Source organism: Pavona decussata, unplaced genomic scaffold (genome assembly GCF_977016875.1).
Source record: "Pavona decussata unplaced genomic scaffold, jaPavDecu1.1 SCAFFOLD_91, whole genome shotgun sequence".
Lineage (NCBI taxonomy): Eukaryota > Metazoa > Cnidaria > Anthozoa > Scleractinia > Agariciidae > Pavona > Pavona decussata.
The window spans coordinates 2,286,469-2,310,098 of record NW_028145508.1 but is presented as its reverse complement, the minus strand read 5'-3'; the positions used below and the strand labels follow the sequence as shown (position 1 = coordinate 2,310,098).

General features: G+C 39.0%; 1 protein-coding gene across 1 annotated transcript; it reads right to left on the bottom strand.

The window, feature by feature from the left end:
* Positions 1–5,777: 5,777 nt before the first annotated feature.
* On the bottom strand, positions 5,778–22,734 carry LOC146474191 (BTB/POZ domain-containing protein 6-like). Its single transcript, XM_085117463.1, has 2 exons — positions 21,311–22,734; positions 5,778–5,815 (listed from the first exon to the last, which is right to left on the bottom strand). Exon 1 carries the CDS (start codon positions 22,732–22,734, stop codon positions 21,403–21,405), a length of 1,332 nt encoding a protein of 443 aa, XP_084973589.1. The 3' UTR covers positions 5,778–5,815; positions 21,311–21,402.
* Positions 22,735–23,630: the final 896 nt, after the last annotated feature.

Here is a 23,630-nt window from a genome sequence, read left to right as displayed (position 1 = left end):
AATTAGACAATTGCCAATAGTTTAAGGTCCCAAAAAGAATCTTTGAAACTTATTTTCAACGCCCCCCCACCCCCCCCCCCCCCAACCTAAACAAAGTTGAAGTCGATAAACTGTACAAGATTTTCGACACATGTTTGACTCCTGACCCTCAGCATTGTTTAGGAAGGGGGGTGGGGAGAATTTTCATATTTTAAAGTAAAAAATAAGTTTCCCGAACGTTTAGGCCAGGATTTATGGGCCTCCTTCATTCTTGACTAACTATGCATAAAAAATAGAGTTCGTAACATTCAAAAACGATTAATTCCTTTTGCATTTTTTCTCATGGCTGTATAATCCAATTCTTGATCTACACTGACGGGAACAAGATGAACATATCCATGTGCTGTCATTCACTGAAGTGTTTCTTCTTTCTTTGACTTGCTTGCTTGAACCACGACGTACAGCGTTATAAATAAAACTACTCGCAATCAATCACATAACATGAGGAAACGTTTGACGCGATACTCAAACAGTTTGAAGGAAGAAAAGGAGGAATTGACTCTCGTACCCTTCTCTCTCTTCTTCCGGGTATCTGAAATTGTGATAAGTTTTGTTTGGTCGCTATTACAGCTGGTTTTTGTTTAGCAAGTACTCCCAAGTACAACTTCTACTGCGGCGCATTTGTAGGGAAAGCTTATATGTTTTGTTATATTGATTTTTCTAGTGCTCTGGTTCTTATTTATTTGAGGGGATGCTTTATCACATGCATGTGAAAAAGTGATTTTAAAGAAACGAAACGTGTTTTGCAATGACTTCTGTTTAATTACGTCCTGCTTTATCTAATTTTGCCTAAGTATAGTTGCCTTCGTGTCTTACATGGAGTATTTGGAGTAGAAATCACTCATACTGAAGGATTTGCGACATACGATAGACCATTTTGGCGATCCGGCCCCTGTTGTTCAAAGAGTGGATAACTTTATCCAGTGGATAAGTCACTATCCAGCCGATAAAATGTATTAGTTGGAGTAAATTTATCTTCTGGAAAGCGATTTATCGACTGGATAACGTTATCCAGTCAATAAATTGCTTTCCAGCGGAGAAAATGAACTCCAACCAATACATTTCATCCTCTGGATAGTGATATATTAACTGGATAAAGTTATCCACTCTTTGAATAACCGGGGGCGTCCAGGGCCAACACTTTAAGTGGAGTAACCTCGCAAGCAGCATAAATAACGGATTGTGAAGAAGCTTAATGGATGTCAGTAGTGTTAAGGTAAAATGTCTGATATTTTGTCCTCATACCAGGTTTTGGTTTTCCTTGCACAGGAAATTCTGTTTTTCGTTTGTTGTTGTTTATTTGTTTGTTTTTTTTGTTGTTGTTGTTTTTTTGCTTTTTTGACGTTCTTACCGTTGCAGGCTTTGCTCCCTGGACTCCCACAACGCATCTCGATAGAAGGTGGCCGCCAGATCAAGGAAAAGGTCTTGTAAATAGCGCAATTAATGTCAAATAAGTTCCTGAAAATATTCAAAATCAGATCAAACTATGAGCTTTGGAAGACATGATTCGGGAAGTCTTTGTAGTAGAAAGCGTGTGATCATTTTCTGTACCTAAAATTTCCCCGTGGATTTTTACAGACAAATGGCGACGGCAAGCACTCTTTTGAAACTACGTGCTTCAATTTCGAACGAAAAAATATTTATCCTAGTATCTTGTTAGCATACCATTCATATTGTTTTTCAGGGAAATCATGTGACTTTGAATTTAGCTCGGTCGGTTTTTGTCTCCAATAAACACCACCGTATCCTTCCGAGCGAAACCCACTTTCTTGCTCTCACTGTTCCTCAATAATACCGCTAACGTGTTGAAATTCTTGGACTTGAAGAATCCATTCAGAGATTACAGAAGGCACATCTTTACAAAATCGCCTCGTCCATGGTGTGTATGAACTAGACGGACTGAAAAAATCATCCGTCTTTAAAATTGTAACTAAAAACTCGAAAGAAGTTCTTAAGTATAATAAAACAATTTTGTTACCACCGCCTCAAATATATTTCCGATTGTCATCGCGTTATTCCTGGTTTGTCGGTTACAAAAATTCCTATGTATAAAAAGATCGAAGGGGAGGTGATATTTTTTTTAGTCCGAGGAAGTTACGAAATAACCTACATCTGAATGCTATAAACTATTTATGAAATAATATTTAGTGAAAGGGCGCTTTATTCGTGAAATAACCTTAAGTGAAAGCACGCTCTGATTGGTTGAAAGCCGGTAATGTTTCATGAGCTATTTTGCAAAGGCAACTGAACAATAAGTTTGCTCCGGTTACTCGAATTGGAAACGCCTGTCACAGTTCGTGCATTCAAACTTCAACGTGTTTTTTCAACAACAAAATGGAAACATGAAAAATGTTTTGCATTTCTTACATTTGGTCTGTGACAGTCTGTTAAAGGGATGACTAGCATTGCCCTTCAAGACCTATCAAAAACTCGGGAGGTGGGGGGTGGGGGAGTTTAACCCCTCAAGGGTGATATTAAAGTGTTGCGTGGATTATTTGGAATCTGTGTACGTCTCCAAAATAAACACTTGAAGTCAAGGACACGAACTCATATTTCACAAGTGGGTTAGTGAAGCTTAGCGTTCCCTTACCCACGCCATTAGTTTCGTTCAAACTTAAAAGTATTAGTGGTATGAGAGTAATGTCATTAGCATGCTACGGTACAAGTGTTAGCCATGTTTTTACTTTGCTGGATTTACTTGTTCTTTTTTGGCAGCCTTTCTTTCAAGGAGTCCACAACCCGTAAGTATGAATGAATACTGTGTTTATTGATGTAGTGGTGCAAAGAGTCCCAAGTCCAACCCTCTGTCTACTGTCTGGAAATCTGTCTGCTCTAGGTTTGATTCAGTTCCATCTATGTTCTTTGAAAACCTATAAAAGTCATATTTAAATAAACCCAAGAATGGATAGAGAGTGTAGAATACTCATCTTTTAAAATTCTAAGTTGATTGGGTTTTTTCATGCGGAGAAGTGATCTTTGTGGATGATATTTGAATAAGATCTCCCCGGCATTTAGCAAAACGATTCGGAGAACTAAACAGTAACATGATTGCTTTGTCAACATTTTTTCTTAATTTCCGGCTTAACTCCACCAACCATTTCCAGTGGTAAAACGACAAACGCAAAAGAAAAACGTTTCTACAGGATGTGTCTGTGGAATTAAACTCATTATTTGTTCTTGATATTATTGAAGGAGTATCTCAGTTCTGAACCGGACTCCTGTTTGAACGCACAAAACAAGACAAAATAACTCAAATAAATTCACTCCCACAAGATGAAAAATAAGAAAGAAACCACCCTGTCAGCGCAACAGAAGTTCTTTTCATCAGGATCACTTGATTTCACTCGCTAAGCGTTTACTAAACGGTTGTTGATTTAAGCTATCGACTGATCTTTCAATTATCGCTTTGCAAAGAACTATCATTTCATTCGTCACGCCTGCACTATCTGTGCCATTCTTAATTTGCACGACATTTTTTTTTTCTGTTGCGAATTTGGTTGTTAACACGTCAGTCACTGATGACAGTCAAATTTACAGTTCTTTCGACTTGAAAAATTGCTTAGCTCCTGACACCTTCCTCACTGATCAATACTCTTCTGTGTGAAATCGAAGTCTTGTCACCACACACCCAGACAGATGACTTCCTAAAGCCTCTCAACTGGGTACAGAAATATAGAGGACATAAAATGACTACGCGGAGATACGAAATTTCTCTTCGAGTGTTGACTAGGACCTGATGAAATGTTCTGATGGCATGTTTTATGGAGGACGTAAACTCACGACGACGAATTTTGTTTTCTAAATTTGGGTGCGGTCTCCAAGATTTCAAAAAATTATTGTATATTTGACATTTAGGGCGAGTTGGAATAATCGCGATGGCGTTTGACGTCGTCGTTGCTAACGTTCCCTATTGTACTTGAGGTGGTACGAAAACTAGTCCATTGAGAGGTTACCCACGACCGTAAATATTCTAAGATCGAGGCGCGGGCGCAGCGGTAGCGTACGAGGCTTACACCATTCTTTTTTCGCTGACTCTATCAAAAATCACTTGCAAAGGGAATGGGTGACTATGCTTGCTACGCAACATTTCGGCTCAAAAACTGTATCAAAATGAGCGCATTGTGTTATCCTGGGTACAAAAACTACTAGTATGAACGTAGCCAACCTCGCGAAAGATGTTTGCACTTTGAAATTGGCCTTTGTCTGTTATTCCGTAGCAATCTCGTTACGCCACCTTAACCTGGGTTCTTCAGTTTAATATAGGGTTTGACTGTATGCGTTACGCTTCTTCTCCAACAGAAAAAGTAGACGATCCATGTATTCTCGATCTTGGTTTCGTTTTGGACGCGTCCAGTAGCATAACAAACGCGTGGCGCGACGTCCGAGTGTTTGTCGCTGGAGTACCAAGCTACTGAACGTGTCTGCTGAAGGGAGGCACGTTGGCGTGATAAAATATTAAGAGGAAGTAAATGTCAGTCAACTGATTTGGTACCTCTTAGGGATAAAAAAATTGTTTTTACCACGACCACAAAAAAAGAATTCTGGTACCTTTCAAAATTTCAGACGATCACACCCGTCACTTTTATGTAGGTGTCCTCCCGGGGCGTTTTTATAACTTTTTATTGCGCGAAAGTTGGGGCGAGAGAGTGAAAGACTGAGTGTAGCTTCGCTAGTAGGAATGGGTGGAGTGGGGTTTGGTGGAGAGGACGCTGGCACCCGGTTGCTTAAGGAAGTGTACATAGAAGTCAATCAAACACAGAACGTGCATCGATAGAAGGTGACAAAAAAATTGTTTAGGTGACAATAGGAGCCGAAAGGCCTTCTTGCAACTCAAATATTAACAGTTAAATTAACTTTTTGTTACAATTGCGTTACTATTACTGTTAAAATTGATAAGCCCAGGAGTTTTTAAAATCAGGTATTATAGGACAGCAGCAGCGTGACAGAAGGCGGCGAGATGCATAAATTACTGATAACAGCTGCCATACTACACACATACTTCTGAGAGTATTTCTGAGATTCGATCTGAAATTGATTTACTTTTGCTGAAAGAAAGGGATAGTTTCTGCTTTCTGTTCATGTTTATTCGAGCGTCCAATCAGACAGTATAAAACTAGTAAAGTGAAGTAGCTTAAAGTCTTGGCATAGCCGCGTGATCCTGCTTCATTAATCCGCGTTCGACAACTGTTGTCTTCTCTCCCACCACACATAGTTTTTTTTAAATTAAATTTCGATACTTGTATATTGAAATCGATAAAAATCGAACTGTAAGATTGTGATTTAATTTTTAACACTACTGCAACAACATGAGAAAAATTGTGGATTTTTTTTTAATTGCCGACTTTGTTTCCTCATCGGGTGAGTGATATTTTTTCAAGCCGAGAGCTAAGATAAGAGATGCATTTATGCAAGTGAGTCGAATTGTAGTGTAATCTTTGTCTTTTTGCGCGCTGATTACTTTCCAGCTTTCCTTTGATTTCAAACTAAATGCCCATATAATTACAGCGTCAATGACCAATCTTGTCGGATGTAAAGGTGCGTACTGTACCACCAAATAAATACCAAAAACGAATTATTCGTGCGTCAGACCGCAGATGAGGGATTTATAACAGATTCGTCTTAAACAACGAGGGATAATGATAATGACATGACAATACCACTGATAAGCTGTACTCAAGAAAAAATAATAACACTGTCGAATACCATTCAGTTGTATCTCTTCGGTCTCTTGTTTTTTTTTTTTATAATTTTGTGTCCTCCTTCTTTACCATTTGCACTTACGAATTTTTTCTTGGAGAAAACGATCCCCTTCAGCTTCTATGGACAGGGGAAGCAATATCGAATTTAACGATTGATCGAAAAATCAAATTTCAGGGTAAACAGAGAACAGAAATTCAGGAAATTGACCAATCAGCTGATTTGATTTTAAAATGCCAGATGTACTAGTGAAAAAACTGTGATGAAACTGAAATGTTACGCCAGACGACTGGACTCTTTGAATGCCACCAACGCCCTTCCAAGATGGTGGGCCAGTTATTGAAGCTGAGATTAAGTAAAAAGTATTTTCCTTTAAAGCGACCGAAGAGTCAAACAAAACTTTAAAACCATAATAGATACTTCCTTTGTACTCCAAAGGCCTAGAAGAAAACGTTCCTGTAACTTCTGGTATTAGTTCAACTAGTGGGCCGGTACTCAGTCTGTCCCACAGTTGCAATGTTACCGTGTAGTCGTTGCTGCTACTTCCGCACAGACATACTCCATGTAAGGTGATGTCTTTGTCCACAGTAAAACCTAAAAAGTCCTCTCTGCTATCGTAGCGCAAATCAGTTTCCAAAACCGATTCAAATCTGCCACAACGAAGAACAGGACCAGATCGCTTAGTTTCTGGGAATCCCACTGGAGAAGTCAATGTTGAACTGAAATACTGAAAAAATCTTACCAGTTCATCTGGAGTAAGAATTCTTTTTTCAACGACAACAGCTGCAAATTCCCTTTGAGTCATCACTGGAAAACGTATCGCTTTAATAATTCTTTCACCGAGAATTCTTCTCTTCAACTCGCCACTCGCTGTTGAACCATTCGCTTCGCATTGTTTCGTTGCCCACAAGTCAACAGCTTGAAACAAATCAACTTCTTCGATGCTCAGGAAATCTCTAACGACTACCGCTTCAAGTATGGGCCTTTGAATTGTCACAAAGCCATCCGAATCGACGGCCGCTTTTGTCTGTTCATCGATCACTTCCCAGCATTGATCCACCAGATCTTTCTCTTCATACTTGTCAGCCGTTGGCAGAATGTCGAAAACATTTGATACATCTAAATTATCTTGTAGATATTTTAGGCATCTGGCAACAAGAGAAGGCACCAGGTATTTCTCAGCCAAGTATAAAACTCCCATTACAGTACTTCCGCTTAAGTTCACTTCATCGCTATACAGGTATCTAAACAACTCCAATAGACTCTCGTACTCACAGTCAGGTAGTTCGATAGTGTCTCTGGTCTCTGCTAACTCACCGTATAACATGGCTTCAAACACAGGACTACCGATCGACAGCACGAACTTGTGAGCAGGAATAGCTCGCTTACTTTCACTTTCACCATCGCCCATGCGAGCCACAAACTTCACATCGCTGAAGAGTTCGTTGTTGTAAATGAACTTGGTTCTTTCTCTGATGGTGGGTCTTCTTGTCTGCCAATTTACCTCTACAGACATGTTTGCTCTGCTGCTTTGAAAGATTAAGATGAAGTTTATCGTTTCCTTGATCGCTGTACGTGCTCCGCCAACAAGCCGCAGTTGTCAGTTTTCAAGCGCTGATGATTTCGTGTAATTTATACAGAACGCCCTCTGCAGGCCTCTGCAGGAAAACAAACACCTGAGCAATTACGTCATTTCAAAGGTTTTCAGCATGTAGACTAGAACGGATTACATTATTTTTCCAAGCGGACGTAAACAAGGCCTCTGTTGCAAAAACCGACTACATGAGTACAATTCGCCTAATGCCCAGTGGTGGTTGGACACGGTCCGCAAAGCATGCTGGGGCGAGTTGTCGGTTCGTGGTCAGTTGTAACAAACCTTCGTGCTGTGCGGATCTCAAGGAATGACAAATTTTCGCTTCAAAAAGGCAGAAAATCGGTTAATTCGGTAATTTATTCGATAAGTTTTCTCCGGTTACCGTAAGCGCACATCGACTGACTAATTTAACGCTCAAAACGTTGGGTTTACACGGCGATCCTAGCGATCGATCGATCGAAAGCCGGTACAGCCGAAACTGCGCCATGTAATCAGTGTAATTACCACTTCCATACAATTGCAAAACCAATCCTGTCGTCCTTATCTGAAATCGCACCTTTTGAATTATAATGTACGATCACGGGCTCGAAAATCTGGCGATGAAATATTCAGAGTTCATCACTACTGGAATCCAATTCTGGCGGAAATAGCCGAATATTATAAAACGAAAGGAAGTAAACAAGGATTGTAGGGAAATGAAGATTTTCACGGCCTTACTGGATAGGAATTTCGTTTAACCATTCTGTATACTGGTTGCCAATGAGACTGGGACATGGAAAAAAGTTCTCACACAAGTTCAGCTTGCAAGAGTCATAAATTTTAGCCACACAGGAGTACTAAATTATGTTTGACATAACAAGTTCTTCAATAATAATTTGTTTCATTACATCACATGTTGCATAAGGGAAATGAAAACATCAAATTGATCTTGAATGAAATAAGTCAAAAAACCTTGTAAACAATGCCAAATACTCTACCTTCCTTTACTGGGCAGACCCTTACTTTGTATGGAAAGACAGTGTATTGGATCAAGGTGAGGGGCCCTGGGTGCATGCTCCCTCTTTAATAATTAAATATATAATTATTATATATTTAAAAGAAAATAAGGCCTTTTAATACAAACATCAATACACAAAACAATGTTATGGAGATTATGTACATTAGTACCCTCAAACATAGAGAGTGTGAAAGCCAAATAGTAAGGTGGTAAGGAATCACAAATGAACAATAAAAATTCAGAGTAAGTAAGAGAAGTACAAATAGCTGCTCAAAAATGATTACTCGTTTCCATAGTCCAACAAACTACGATAGCACACAATATAAAAATATTGACTTCACAAAAGTTTTGCCCCCCCCCCCCCCCCCCATCCCCCTTTCCCATTACTACAGTGATTCAGCCTTATGATAAACTCCAAAAATCCTGTGAGCAATATTCTCTTTGATCTTGGAAGATTTCTAGTTCAGTACTAACAAGACAGACTACCAATTATCAAATCTATGTTATTTTATTTCAATAATAACAATCACATTAATAATGGAAACTGCTGTACATATTGCACATGTAATTCATAACTTGGCAAAGGGGCACAGTATTATAGTCACACTAGATGTCCTCCTCTCCTTTACATGTACTAGTCACTTTAAATCTACAACATATCCATTATAATTATGTTATTGGATAATTTGGAGAAATATTGAAATACAAATTGAGGGGAACTCTGCTCACAAGGCATGCCCCCCACTCATAAACTAAGGGCCTGTTTGCATCGAAGTGTATTTTGTACACCAATGTGAAGGTGGATGACTCGACATAGTTTGCAGAGCATACCAGAGATTTCAGCCACTGACAATAGTCAAGTGCAATTGAGATCAAACTTGGCAAAGGAGGACAGTATTATAGTCACATTAGATGTCCCCCTCTCTTTAACATGTACTTGTCACTTTAAAGCCTACAACATATCCAATAATTATGTAATTGGATTGGAGAAATATTGAAATACAAATTGAGGGGAACTCTGCTCACAAGGCATGCCCCCCTCATAAACTAAGAGCCTGTTTGCATTGAAGTGTATTTTGTACACCAATGTGAAGGTGGATGACTCGACATAGTTTGCAAAAAAAGCATACCAGAGATTTCAGCCACTGACAAATATGGTCAATTACAATAATTATTGAGATCAAACTTGGAAAAGGGGCACAGTATTATAATCACACCAGATGTCTCCTTCTCCTTTACATGTAATTGTAACTTTAAATCTACAACATATCCAATAATTATGAATTGGATTGGAGAAATATTGAGGGGAACTCTGCTCACAAGGCATGCCCCCCCCCCCCCCACTCATAAACTAAGGGCCTGTTTACATCGAAGTGTATCTTGTACACCAATGTGAAGGTGGATGACTCCACATAGTTTGCCGAGCATACCAGAGATTTCAGCTACTGACAATAGTCAAGTGCAATTGAGATCAAATTAGCATACACCTTCTTTGAAGGTCATCTTGCAAATCGGCTGTCAATCCCTTTTATTAACAACACAAATTACATACAATTTATACACAATTATATATTTATACAATAAGCACAGAGGTAATAAGCCAAATCATCAATAGAGATTTCACATATGCTTGACTTTTGATGTAAAATATATGCCTGAAGTGACCAAATATTTTCTTGTATGGGAATATATGGAAATATATACAGTCAGTTAATGCTTAGAGTGTATAAATATACAGCTCAGGCATGCAAATTGTTGTACAGGCATACAAGATATACTTTAAAAGTATAAGTAGAATGTAATTTCTGCACAACTGATTCTTAATTTATGGAACTAAGTCGCAAGTGTTTCCCCTTTTTAGTTATTAATTTTTCTGTGGATCTGTGCTTGTGATAATAATATTTCTGCTATTTTAGTCGACATCTACCAACAGTCCATAGCCCTGAGGCCTCAACATTTTTGTCCTGAGGTGAAATAGCAGGTCATTTAGAACAGCTGGCTAGAGCTTTCACTTGAGCTTTAGTTGTAAACCTAGAGACAAATCAAGCAAAGAGGAAAACGTCACAATAAATCTTTGTGTTACATCGTGACTCGCTCATTGTTTGCTCCTCACCATCGCCAAACTTTAAACGCACATGGCAGAAAAACGGTGAGAGGTGCGATGGGGTGCGATGCCTTAAAATCCAAGAGCAACTCTTTATAAAACAAATGGTGTAACTTTTTTTCTTGGAACCCTGACGATATAGCGTCAAAAAGCAAACGCGTTCATTGATCATTGCACGTGGAGAAAAGCGGCCATATTGGACAAGCTTGCGAGGAAGTCGAATATTGACGACAATAACTAAGGAAATTATGAGAAAATACAATCACTGGTCACCTATTTCATTTTGGCGCGAAATAGTGCGTTGCTTTTTTTCTCTCGTGGGTAGATAAATGGCTTTCAGTTCCTCCAGCAGTATACCTGAGTAAGATACGGGTTGTAATATTTGTTATGTCTGTAGACAAAAATGATCAGAACCGTTTCTGTTTGCGATATGTCATGTCGCATCGGTCAGAGAATGGAAATATCTCGAGAAGGAGCATACTATTGGTTGAATTACTGACTGACTGACTGCGTGGATGGATGGATGTAATGACTGACTGACTAAATGAATAATTAATTAATTAATTAATTAATTAATTAATTAATGGATGAATGAATGAATGAATGAATGAATGAGTGAATGAATGGATGAATGGATGGATGACTGGATGGATGGATGGATGGATGAAAGAATGAATGCGTGCGTGGGTGCGTGGATCAGATGGATGGACTGACGGACGGATTGGAAATGATATATTGATTGATTGATTGATTGATTGATTGATTGATTGATTGATTGATTGATTGATTGATTGATTGATTGATTGATTGGATGGATGACTGACTTACTGATTTACTGGCTGGCTTTGACTGACTGTTTTTTCTTTATTTCACAGGTATCAGACAACAAGTGGCATCAAAGTGTTCTGAAATTTTAAACACAGCTAAGATGGAAGCATAGCCAGTGTTTGGTGTGGCTCCTTATGACATCTCTAGTTTAGAAATGAAGCAAGCCTTTTTCTTGGAAATTGGACCCGTTTGTTTCTTCTATTAATTATTCAACTTAAAAGTCTAAAAAGACTTGTCAAGTCGAAGTCTTCTGCGGCAAGATGGGCGTGTCGGACAAAAAACCTTGTCGTGTAGTAATTGACTAACAGTAGGTGTAACAGTGGTTTCAGCTATACCCAAAGCACCTATTTCCTTTCTTCAATTTTAGGAGTGCCAATAAGTTCAAACTTTTGACAAAAAATTCCGAACCTTCCTTTGAAAAATATTGAGGGAAGAAAAATATGGCACCACAACTGAAAGGTCTACTGCTCATGGGTTTACCTTGAGTTGTCACCAATTAGAATTTTATCCACAACCGTGCTCACCTTTTCCAGCATAATAAACAGCAACGCTGGAAAGTAGTAATGCTCAGTAGCTTTCATTTGAATGGTCATTCTTTAGGATTACATCCACAGACTTTAAAGTAAGAAACGCCTGGTATAACATAAAAATCAGCACCACAGCAAAGTAATGCTCAGTAGCTTTCATTTGAATGGTCACACTTTAGGATTACATCCACAGACTCAAAAATAAGAGCCACTTTTTCCAGCATAATAAACAGCACCACAGGAAAGTACTGCTAGACAGCTCTCATTCGAGTGGTTTACTGCAGAAACTAAAAACTTGCAATCATTTTATAAAGCATAATAAACCAAACACACGAAAGAACTGCTGGATAACTTTAATTTGAAATAGTCTTGCCGGCTCAGGATTTCACGAGACTCACAAGCTACAATCCTGGCCACTGAATTGGTTTCGGGACACTTGATACACTGGTGGCGGTCAACTAGAAAGCCTCTTCTATTTAGACCACCACACACATTTTATAATCTGTGGTGTAATTATTTTATTTTGTAATCATCTGTTGTAACTGTACTTTTCTTTCTATGTTAATTTTATGTAAATAGTGCGAAAGAAATGAACCTTAAGCAGACAATTGCCAATAGTTTAAGGTCTCCAAAAGAATCTTAGAGACTTATTTTCTCCGCCCCAAATCAATGTTCAAGTCGATAAACTGTTTTGTTTTTCAGACATGTTTGACTCCTGACTCTCAACATGTTTTTTTTTTTTTTTTTTTAAGAGGGGAAGGAGGAAAAAAAAATCCAAGTGTCCCGAACGTTTTGCCAGGATTTATGGGCCTGCTTCATTATTGACTAACTATTCAAAAAAAAAAAAAAACGAGTTCGTAACATTCAAAAACGATTAATTCCTTTTGCATTTTCAGTTCTCATGGCTGTATAGTCCAATTCTTGATCTATGATGCTGACGTGAGAAGATGAACATATCCATTTGCTGTCATTCACTGTTGTGTTTCTTCTTTCTTTGGCTTGCTTGCTTGAAACACGACAAACAGCGTAATAAATAAAACTACATAAAATAACTACTCGTAGTCAATCACATAACACGAGAAACGTTTGACGCGATACTCAAACAGTTTGAAGAAAAAAAGGAGGAATTGACTCGCGTACCCTTCTCTCTCATCTTCCGGGTATCTGGAATTGCACTAAGTTTTGTTTGGTCACTATTAGCTTCTATTTTTGTTTAGAAAGTACTCTTAAGTACAATTGCTACGGCGGCGCATTTGTGGTGAGAGCTTATATATTTTGTTGTATTGATTTTTCTAGTGCTCTGGTTCTTATTTATTTGAGGGGATGCTTAAACAGGTTCATATGAAAAAGTTATATTAAAGAAACAAAACGTGTTTTACAATGACTTTTGTTTTACGATATCCTGTTTTATCCAATTTTGGCCAAGTACAGTCGCCTTTGTGTCTTATATGGAGTATTTGGAGTAGAAATCACTCCAGTACCGAAGTATTTGCGACATACTATAGACCATTTTGGCGATCTGGCGGTTATCATTAATTGTAATGCATTCGGGGGCGTCCAGGGGCAACACTTTTAGTAGGGTAACCGTAAGCAGAATAAGTAACGGATTGTTTTGTCCTCATACCCGAAAAACTTAAAGGTTTTGTTTTTCCTTGCGCAGGAAATTCTGGTTTGTTGTTGTTGTTTTTTGCGTTCTTACTGATGCAGGCTTTGCTCCCTGGACTCCCACAATGCATCTTAATTGAAGGTGGCGCCAGATTAAGGAAAAGGTCTTGTAAATAGCGCAATTAATGTCAAATAATTTTCTGAAAATATTCAAAATCGGAACAAATTCTGAGCTTTGGAAGTCATGATGCGGGAAGTCTTTTAGTAGAAAGCGTGTGATCAAATTTTCTCTGTATCTAAAATTTTCCCGTGGATCATGATGGCCGGCGTTTTACAGACAAATGGCGAAGGCAGGCGCTCTTTTGAAACAACGTGCGTTAAATTCGATGGAAAAAATCTTTATCCTAGTATCTTATTAGCAAACCATTTATATTTTTTTCAGGGAAATCATTTGACTTTGATTTTAGCTCGGTGTTTTTCTCTCCAATAAACACTACCGTATCCTTCTCGGCGAAACCCGCTTCCCTGCTCTCACTGTTTCTAAATGCCGTTAACACAATAATACCACTACCCCGTTAAAATTCTTCAGTGGACTTGAAGAAACCATTCAGAATTTACAGAAGGCTCATTTTTACAAATTCGTTTTGTCCATGGTGTGTATGAAGTAGGCGAACCCAAACCTACAATAATCCGGCAGTAAAAATGTAAATGAAAACTCGAAAGAAGTTCTTAAGTATAATAAAACAACTTTGTTACTACCCCTTCAAATATATTTCTGATTGTCATCGCCTTCTTCCTGATTTGTCAGTTCCAAAAATTCCTATGTATTAAAAGTACGAAAGGAGGGAAATATTTTCCTTAGTCCGAGGAAGTTACGAAACAACCTACATCTGAATGCTATAAACTATTCATAAAATAATATTAGGTGAAAGCGCGCTCTATTCTTGAAATAACCTTAAGTGAAAGCACGCTCTGATTGGTTGAAAGCCGGTAATGTTTCATGAGCTATTTTACAAAGGCAAAGCAATACGTTTGCTCCGGGTTATGGTACTCGAGTTGGAAACGCCTGTCAGAGATCGCGTTCAAACTTCAAAGTGCTTCTCCATAACAAAATGGAAACATAAAAAATGTTTTGCATTTCTTACATTTGGTCTGTGACGGTCTGGAAATGGGACGACTAGCGTTGCCCTTCAAAACCTATCAAAAACTCAGGAGGTGGGTGGGGGAAGGGGAGTTTAACCCCTCGAAGGTGATATTTAAGTGTCGCGTAGATTATTTGGATTCTGTGTACGTCTCATCTGTCCGCTGAATCCAAGCTAACCGAGGTGGTACTTGTTGAAAAGCCTTAGGTTTGAAGCCTTCTTTTTAATTTCTTCTCCTCTGCGCTCACCTGGCTTCGCCCCCTCCCTCACCTCCCCCGTTCTAGGTCCTACCTCGTAGGCTAACTATAGCTTATGGAAGAAGAATCTTTATTGATCAGCAATTGAACTCGATTTAAAACTCTCTAAAATAAACACCTGAAGTCAGGGACACGAACTCGTATTTCACAAGTGGGTTAGTGAAGCTTAGCGTTCCCTTACCCAAGCCATTAGTTTCGTTCAAACTTAAAAGCATTAGTGGTATGAGAGTAATGTCATTAGCATGCTACGGTACAAGTGCTAGCCATGTTTTTGCTTCGTTGGCTTTACTTGTTCCCTTTTGGCAGCCTTTCTTTCAAGGCGTCCACATCCCGTAAGTATGAATGAATACTGTGTTTATTGGTGTAGTGCTGTAAAGAATCCCAAGTCCAACCCTCTGTCTGCTCTCTGGAAATCTGTCTGCTTTAGTTTTGATTCAGTTCCATGTATGCTTAATTCCACTTACTATTTCCAGTGGTAAAACGCCAAACTCAAAAGGGATACGTTGTTACAGGATGTTTCTGTGGAATTAAACGCTTGTTTTGTTCTTGATATTATTTAAGGAGTATCTCAGTTCTGAACCGGACTCCTGTTTGAACTCACAAAACAAGACAAAATAACTCAAATAAATTCACTCCCACAAGATGGAAAATAAGAAAGCAACCACCTGGTCAACGAACAGAAGTTCTTTTCATCAGTATCATTGGATTTCACTCGCTAAGCGTTTACTAAACGGTTGTTGATTTAGGCTATCGACTGATCTTTCAATTATCGCTTTGCAAAGAACTATATCATTTCACCCGTCACCCTGCACTCTTTGTGCCACTCTTAATTTGCACGACACTTTGTTTTTCTGTTGTGAATTTGGTTGTCAACATGTCATTCACTGATGAAAAGTCAAATTTACAGTTCTTTCGACTTGAAAAAAGTGCCTAGCCCCTGCCACCTTTCTCACTGATCAATACTCTTCCGTGCGAAATAGAAGTCTTGTCACCACACACCCAGACAGATGACTTCCTCAGCCTCTCAACTGGGTACAGAAATATAGAGGATATTACATGACTGAGCGAAGATAGGAAATTTCTCTTTGAGTGTTGACTAGGCCCTGATGAAATGTTCTGATGGCATGTTTTATGGAGGACGTAAACACACGGGTACGGTCTCCAAGACTTCAAAAATTAATCTTTATTTGATATTCAAGGCGAGTTGAAATAATCGCGACGGCGTTTGACGTCGTCGTTGCTTAAGTTCCCTATCGTACTTGGAGTGGAGCGAAAAGTTAACTAGTCCATTGAGAAGTAACCCACCACCGTAAATATTCCACTGAAAAACAAGCGCAGCGGTAGCGTAGGAGGCTTGCATCATTCTTCGTTCGCTGACTCTATCAACAATCACTTGTAAAAGATTTGTTACCTATGCTCGCTACGCGACATTTCGGCTTAATCTGTAACGAAACGAGCACAATCTGTTATCCCGCGCACAAAAAAACTATTCGTATGAACCTAGCCAACCTCGCGAAGATGTTTGCACTTTGAAATCGGCCTTTCTCTGTTATTCCGTAGCAATCTCGTTACGCAACCATAATGTTACGAGACAGATTTTAGAAGTCCAAAGATTTGTCCAACTGATTTTATTTCTTGAAGAAAGTTGAGGTTCTTACAGCACAGGATCAGAAGATCAGGGCTACTGCGTGTCTACAGTGTCTCCACAGAATGCGCTACAGTCTATCTACAGTGCTCTACAGTGTATCTACCGTGTTTAACGCAGCTATATTTATGTGAAATGCTAAAGTTAATTGGTTTTTCTAAAGATAAACGTTATTGCTATGCGAAAACTAGGTGTTCGCAGCTGCGATGAGTCGGATCGTGAAAGGAATAAGAAATTACTATTAGATAGGGTTTCTTTGTTCGTGCAAAATTTTGGAAAACTTAAGATATCCGAAAGGCTGAATTCCAATACAGCAATTCAAACCACTAGCTTGAAAGTAATCAAGTTTTACTAAGATCCTCAGTCGAAACAGATTTTAGTTTAAGGCTGAAAGAAGAGTAAAAATTGAACTGAAAATGGTTGAGTTGGCATCAAAGAACCTTGAGGTGTGAAAGTGTGCGAGCGGAGCTAGATTTTAATGAAGCTCACTAAACTACTTGTTATGCGAACTCTGGCTCAAAAGGTGTGAGAGAAAGGCTATTCACTTCCCAATTTCACAGCTGAAAACACCTTCTAAAGGAAATAATAACTTTTTTAAAGACAAGTTTCCAGAGGAAGTGTGTTCCCTAATTGAAAAGTTAATTTACCGAAAATACTAAGAACTCAGTTTCCAAGAAGCAAAAATATTTAACAAGAAAGTGAATAAATATTTAGGCTTGAGCGAAGAATGAAAATAATGGAGTAAAATAAAGCTAAATGTTATCGTACGTCTACAATAAGCCGGGTTCTTTAGTTATAGGGTTTAACTGTACGCGTTACGCTTCTTCTCCAACAGAGAGAGTAGACGATCTATGATTCTCGATCTTGGTTTCGTCTTGGACGCGTCCAGTAGCATAACAAACGCGTGGCGCGACGTCCGAGTGTTTGTCGCTGGAGTTACCAAGCTACTGAACGTGTCTGCTGAAGGAACGCACGTTGGTGTGATAAAATTTGGCACGGATTCTAACGTTGAATTTGGCCGGGTTCAACGAGGGAAAAGACACGGATACCGTCGTTGACAAAGTGCTTAGACTTCCTGGACCAGTGCCAGGGGCTAACACATAGTTACACTTGGGGTTAAGAGATGCGAATGAGAAACTTTATAATGAAGAGACTAATTCGTACGGCTACAGGAAAGACCCACGAGTTCGAAAGGTAGGTTATCTTTTGTCATTCATTTTGCATGTCATATATATACCCGACTTAGAGAAGGACTTGCACTGTTGTTCGAAAGCTGCTGATACACGCTAACTTGAATCCAAGCTAACAGAGGTTGTACTTGTGAAAAGCCTTAGGTTTGAAGCCTCTTTTTTCTTCTCCTCCGCGCTCACCTGGCTTCGCCCCCTCTCTCACATTCCCCATTCTAGGTATATGGTATTGTTTCACAATGTATTGTATCGTAACGTATAGTGTTGTATCGTATTGTATTGATTAAGTACCAGTCTTTCCATTTTATCGTTTGTTTGTTAGTTTTATTTGTTTGCTTTTGCTCAAAACACTCAGGGAGAATCTACCCAATTACGAGAGGTGCTCTCATCCGGGAAAAGAAAGAATGAGAGAAAAGAAGGAATAATAGGACGGAAGTACAGAAAAGTAAATTGAAATGAGAAATTGCACGTAGAATTATCACTTGATCCACAATCCTCAAAGGGTCCAATTAGGCAAACATTGCCACTAATTTGCAGCTTGAGCTGAGCTTCAGTCTTGCTCTTTAATTTGTGCGGCTGTAAATAATGATTGACTTCACTCTCATAGGTAATTGTGATCGTGACCGATGGTGCTCAAACTGAGCCGGGGGATCTGCATCTACCAGCTGACAAACTAAAGTCCAGGGGATTTGAGATTTACACTGTGGCTGCAGGAGATGCTAGAAAATACTACCTAGAGCTGGAAAGACTGAAAAACAAAGACATGTTCTCTGTTTCCGAGGCTTCTGGTATACCTAAGCTAATTGACGAGGTGGCACAGGCAATATGCCCAAGTACGGCCTTAAGCGACGAAATGAACGTTAGTCATTACTCATTTTTTGTATTTTTCAACTTATACGCTATGTCATGTACACTCGTTCACCGTTAACCAGTTAACCAATTCTGTTTACGTTCAAATGTAAACTTTTATGAGCCCTTAATTTTTTAATTTTCTCTTTGTTACTCTCGCCCTGAAGAAGTCTAGTTGTACTAGTTGAACGTTTGGCCCAAAAAATTGCTCCTTGGCGTAGTGTCAATTTTGCAATCAGTTTGGTTTATTTATTTAGTGATAAAACTAAGGAAAAGGTATTCCTCGCAACAAGCCAAGCCTCCCACGCAGTTGTTGTTAGGGCACTCGTCGGGGAGGAGGTAATACGAGTCCCCTAGAAACGACTGCGTGGGAGGCTAGAACAAGCCAGGATTGCCTTGGGTTTTTCCTTCGTGATAGGGAGCGGGGGCCGACTTCCATATAAAAGTGACGGGGGTGATTGACGTAAAATTCGTGGTTTGGTACCCCTTAGAGTGCTAAAATCTAAAATGACTTCCGTCAGAGGTATGGTGGTACCTTTTAGGGTATTAAGCCGAAAAATTTGAGAGGAAGTAAATGTCTGTCAACTGATTTGTTACCTCTAAGGGATCTAAGGGATAAAAAAATTGCTCGGACCACGCTAACAAAACAGAATTATAGTACCTTTTAGGGGTTCTTTTCAAAATTTCCGCCGTCACATTTATACGGGAGTCCCCCTCCCCCAGGGTGTTTTTAAACTTTTGTTCGCGCGAAAGCTGGGGCGAGAGAGTGAAAGCCTGAGTGTAGCTTGGCTAGTAGGAATGGGTGGAGTGGAATTTGGTGGAGAGGACATCGGCACCCGGTTGCTTAAGGAAGTGTACATAGAAGTCGATCAAACATAGAACGTGCACCGATAGAAGGTGACAAAAAATAGTTTAGGTGACAACAGGAGCCGAACAGCCTTCTTGCAACTGAAATATTAACAATTAAGGACGGTGCCTACTATTGGTACTGCGCATACGTTCTGCGCATCTCTTGATACTCGGTTTCCTATGGGTGAGGGCTAAAAATGCAGGGATATTTTTGCGCGGTTTAAAACTATTCGGGGAAAGCAGAACTTAGCAAGTGCTCTTAGTATCCAAAAAGAAAACTGGGGGTAACCGTGCATTTTTCAGAGATAAAAATGCTTCTAATTGGAAAAAAGCGCCATACATTGCTTTGAATTTTGCTGCTTTTTAGAATAATTGTTGCTTAGTTATCTCTAAAAAATGCGTGGTTACCCCCAATTTTCTTTTTGGATTTCTATAGCCGCTAATAAGATCTGTATTTCCCGCATAGTGATAAACGGCGCAAAAATACTCCGCTATTAGTAGGCACCATCCTTAATTCAAGCTTTTGTTACCATTGTCTTGTTGCTGTTAAAATTGACGAGCCCAGGAGTTTATAAAATCAGGTACTGTAGGACAGAAGCAGCGTGACAGAAGGCGTCGAGAAGCAGCATGAAGCTAAGATACATAAATCACTGATAAAAGCTGACATACGTCTTAGAGTGTTCCTGAGATTCGATCTGAAAATGATTTGCTTTTGCTGGAAGAAAAGGAGCAGTTCCCGCTTTCTGTTCATGTTTATTTCAGTGTAAAATCGATAAAATTCAATCTTGGCATAGCAGCGCGATGCTGCTTTATTAGTCTTGTCTCCCACCACACACAGTTATTTATTTTTATTTTCGATACTTGTCGAATGAAATCGATCAAAATCGAACTTTAACATTGTTATTCAATTTTTAACACTAGTGCAACGACATGAGAAAAATTGTGCATTTTTTTTTTAAATTGCTGACTTTGTCTCCTCACCTGCATCAGGTGAGTGATATTTTTTCAAGGATAGCTAAGATAAAACATGCATATATGCAAGTGAGTCGAATAGCAGTGTAATCTTTGTCTTTTTGTGTTTAATTACTTTCCAGCTTTTCTTTGACTTCAAAAAATACCAATATAATTACAGCATGAATGACCAATTGGATGTAAAGGTGCGAAATGCTACCATATGATTTCCTAAAACGAATTCTTTGTGCGTCAAACCGCAGATGAGGGATTTATAACAGATTAGGGAACTGGTCATAACAAGTTTGTTCAAAGAGGACCCACCTCGTCTGAGGTAGGGGGGATATCGAAGACACCACTTATCTTATAAATATTGCCGAAAAAATTTGTTGGCTTTAAATTTGAGTTGACACAGAAATATTCAGCTAGCAAGAGTCAGCATTGCTAGATAAACAAGAACAGTGAGGTTTGAATCTCACTGTCATTTTTTATACTGCTGGATAGAGGGGTGGCTATGCAAGAAAGACACCATCTTTTGAGGTTGAGGAAGGGGGGTAAAGGCAGAGACCACCATCTATTTTGGGGTTTGGTGGGTCCTGTTCGAGTATAGTATTTTGACCACTTCCATTAGTCTTAAAGATATTTAATAATCTTTTATTAATAATCTTTTATTAGGAAGCTTTCGGTCACTTAACGTGGTTTTCAGAAAGGTCCTATAAAGATTAAATATACAAAAGGTTAAAAAATACAATATATAAGAAAAAATTACAAACTGATAAAAACAGAAATTTAAACTAGAAGCTGAAACTACAAAGATGTCATCGATGGAGTTAAAAAGTTCAAATTGATAAAAAATGATCAAAGCAAAGAAGCTAACACTACAAAAATTCTTACCGATAGGGTTAATTAATTAAACAAGGAGGGATAATGATAAAGACGCGACAATACCACTGATAAGCTGTACTCAAAAAAAAAATTATAACACTGTCGAGTACTATACCATTCAATTGTATCTCTTCGGTATCTTTTACCACTGCACTTACGATTTTTGTCTTGGAGAAAACGATCCCCTTCTAAGGACAGGGAAAGCAATATCGAATTTAACGATTGTCAAATAATCGAAAATCAAATTTAAGGGTAAACCGAGAACAGAAATTCAGGAAATTGACCATATTGAAGATTTAATCTAGCACTGTATGAAGTGATACTCTGGGGAAACTGAAATGTTACACCAGATGACTGAACACTTGCAGTGCCACCAACTCCCTTCCAAGATGGTGGGCCAGTTATTGAAGCTGCAATCATGTAATTGGTATTTTTCTTTAAAGCAACCGGAGAGTCAAACAGAACTTTAAAACCATAATAGGTACTACCTTTGTACTCCAAAAGCCTAGAAGAAAACGTTCCTTTAACTTCTGGTATTAGTTCCACCAGTGGGCAAGTACTTATGTCCCACAGTTTCAATGTTACCGTGTAGTCGTTGCTGTTACTTCCGCACAGACAAACTCCATGTAAGGTGATGTCTTTGTCCACAGTAAAATCTACAACGCCTTTTTTGCCATCGTAGCGCCAATCATTTTCCACAACCGATTTAAATCTGCGACAACGAAGAACAGGACCAGATCGCTTAGTTTCTGTGAATCCCACTGGAGAAGTCAATGTTGAACTGAAATACTGAAAAAATCTTACCAGTTCATCTGGAGTAAGAATTCTTTTTTCAACGACAACAGCTGCAAATTCCCTTTGAGTCATCACTGGAAAACGTATCGCTTTAATAATTCTTTCACCGAGAATTCTTCTCTTCAACTCGCCACTCGCTGTTGAACCATTCGCTTCGCATTGTTTCGTTGCCCACAAGTCAACAGCTTGAAACAAATCGACTTCTTCGATGCTCAGGAAATCTCTAACGACTACTGCTTCAAGTATGGACCTTTGAATTGTCACAAAGCCATCCGAATCGACGGCCGCTTTTGTCTGTTTATCGATCACTTCCCAGCATTGATACACCAGATCTTTCTCTTCATACTTGTCAGCCGTTGGCAGAATGTCGAAAACATTTGATGCATCCAAATTATCGTGTAGATATTTTGTGCATTTGTCAACAAGAGAAGGCACCATGTATTTCTTAGCCAAGTATAACACTCCCATTACAGTACTTCCGCTTAAGTTCACTTCATCGCTGTATATGTATCTAAACAACTCCAATAGACTCTCGCACTCACAGTCAGGTAGTTCGATAGTGTCTCTGGTCTCTGCTAACTCACCGTATAACATGGCTTCAAACACAGGACTACCAATCGACAGCACGAACTTGTGAGCAGGAATAGCTCGCTTACTTTCACTTTCACCATCGCTGGTACGAGCCACAAACTTCACATCACTGAAGAGATCGTTGTTGAACATGAACTTGGTTCTTTCTCTGATAGTGGGTCTTGTTGTCTGCCAATTTACCTCTACAGACATGTGTTTGCTCTGCTGCTTTGAAAGATTAAGATGCAGTATATCGTCTCCTTGATCGCTGTACGTGCTCCACCGACAAGCCGCAGTTGTTGTTCATGCTTTAATGATTTCGTGTAATGTACACAGAGCGTCCTCTGCAGGTAAACAAATACTTGAGCAGGTTTTCAGCAGACCAGAACGGATTATTTTGTTTTTTCATGCGGATTCTGTTGCGAAAACCGACTACATGAGTACAATTCGGCTAATGCGCTTTCCCGGCTTGAATACCTGCGAAAAAAAATCACATTGTTTAGGGACCGTTCATTATTCATCGGAGGGGAGGGGGGGAGGGGGAAGAGGGTTAGAAAGCGGGAGGAGTTGAAATTTTTGCCAGTAGTCAGTAACAAGGGATCATCAGCAGTACTTTCTGAGTTATTGAGAGGAGGGGGGATGGGTGGTGGCACTGTTTGAATCTCGTGAAACTTGAAAATTAAACCCATTGCCTTTAATCAAAGATACTGTTTGGTTTCTGAATTTACATGAATAGGATTCAAAACTCCCCAATTGTAGAATGGTACAAGCATGTCCCAAGTGGAAATCCTTGGACTTTCTTTCAAGATATTTCTTTCCTTGACTGACCGAATGAATGAATGAATGAATGAATGAATGAATGAATGAATGAATGAATGAATGAATGAATGAATGAATGAATGAATGAATGAATGAATGAATGAAGGAATGAGTGAATGAATGATTGATTGATTGATTGATTGATTGATTGATTGATTGATTGATTGATTGATTGATTGATTGATTGACTGGCTGATTGATTGATTGATTGATTGACTGACTGATTGATTGAATGAATGAATGAATGAATGAATGAATGAATGAATGAATGAATGAATGAATGAATGAAT

Bases quoted from the DNA above. Each gene is read 5' to 3' on its own strand.
- LOC146474191 (XM_085117463.1), bottom strand. From the start codon at position 22,734: ATGTCTGTAGAGGTAAATTGGCAGACAACAAGACCCACTATCAGAGAA.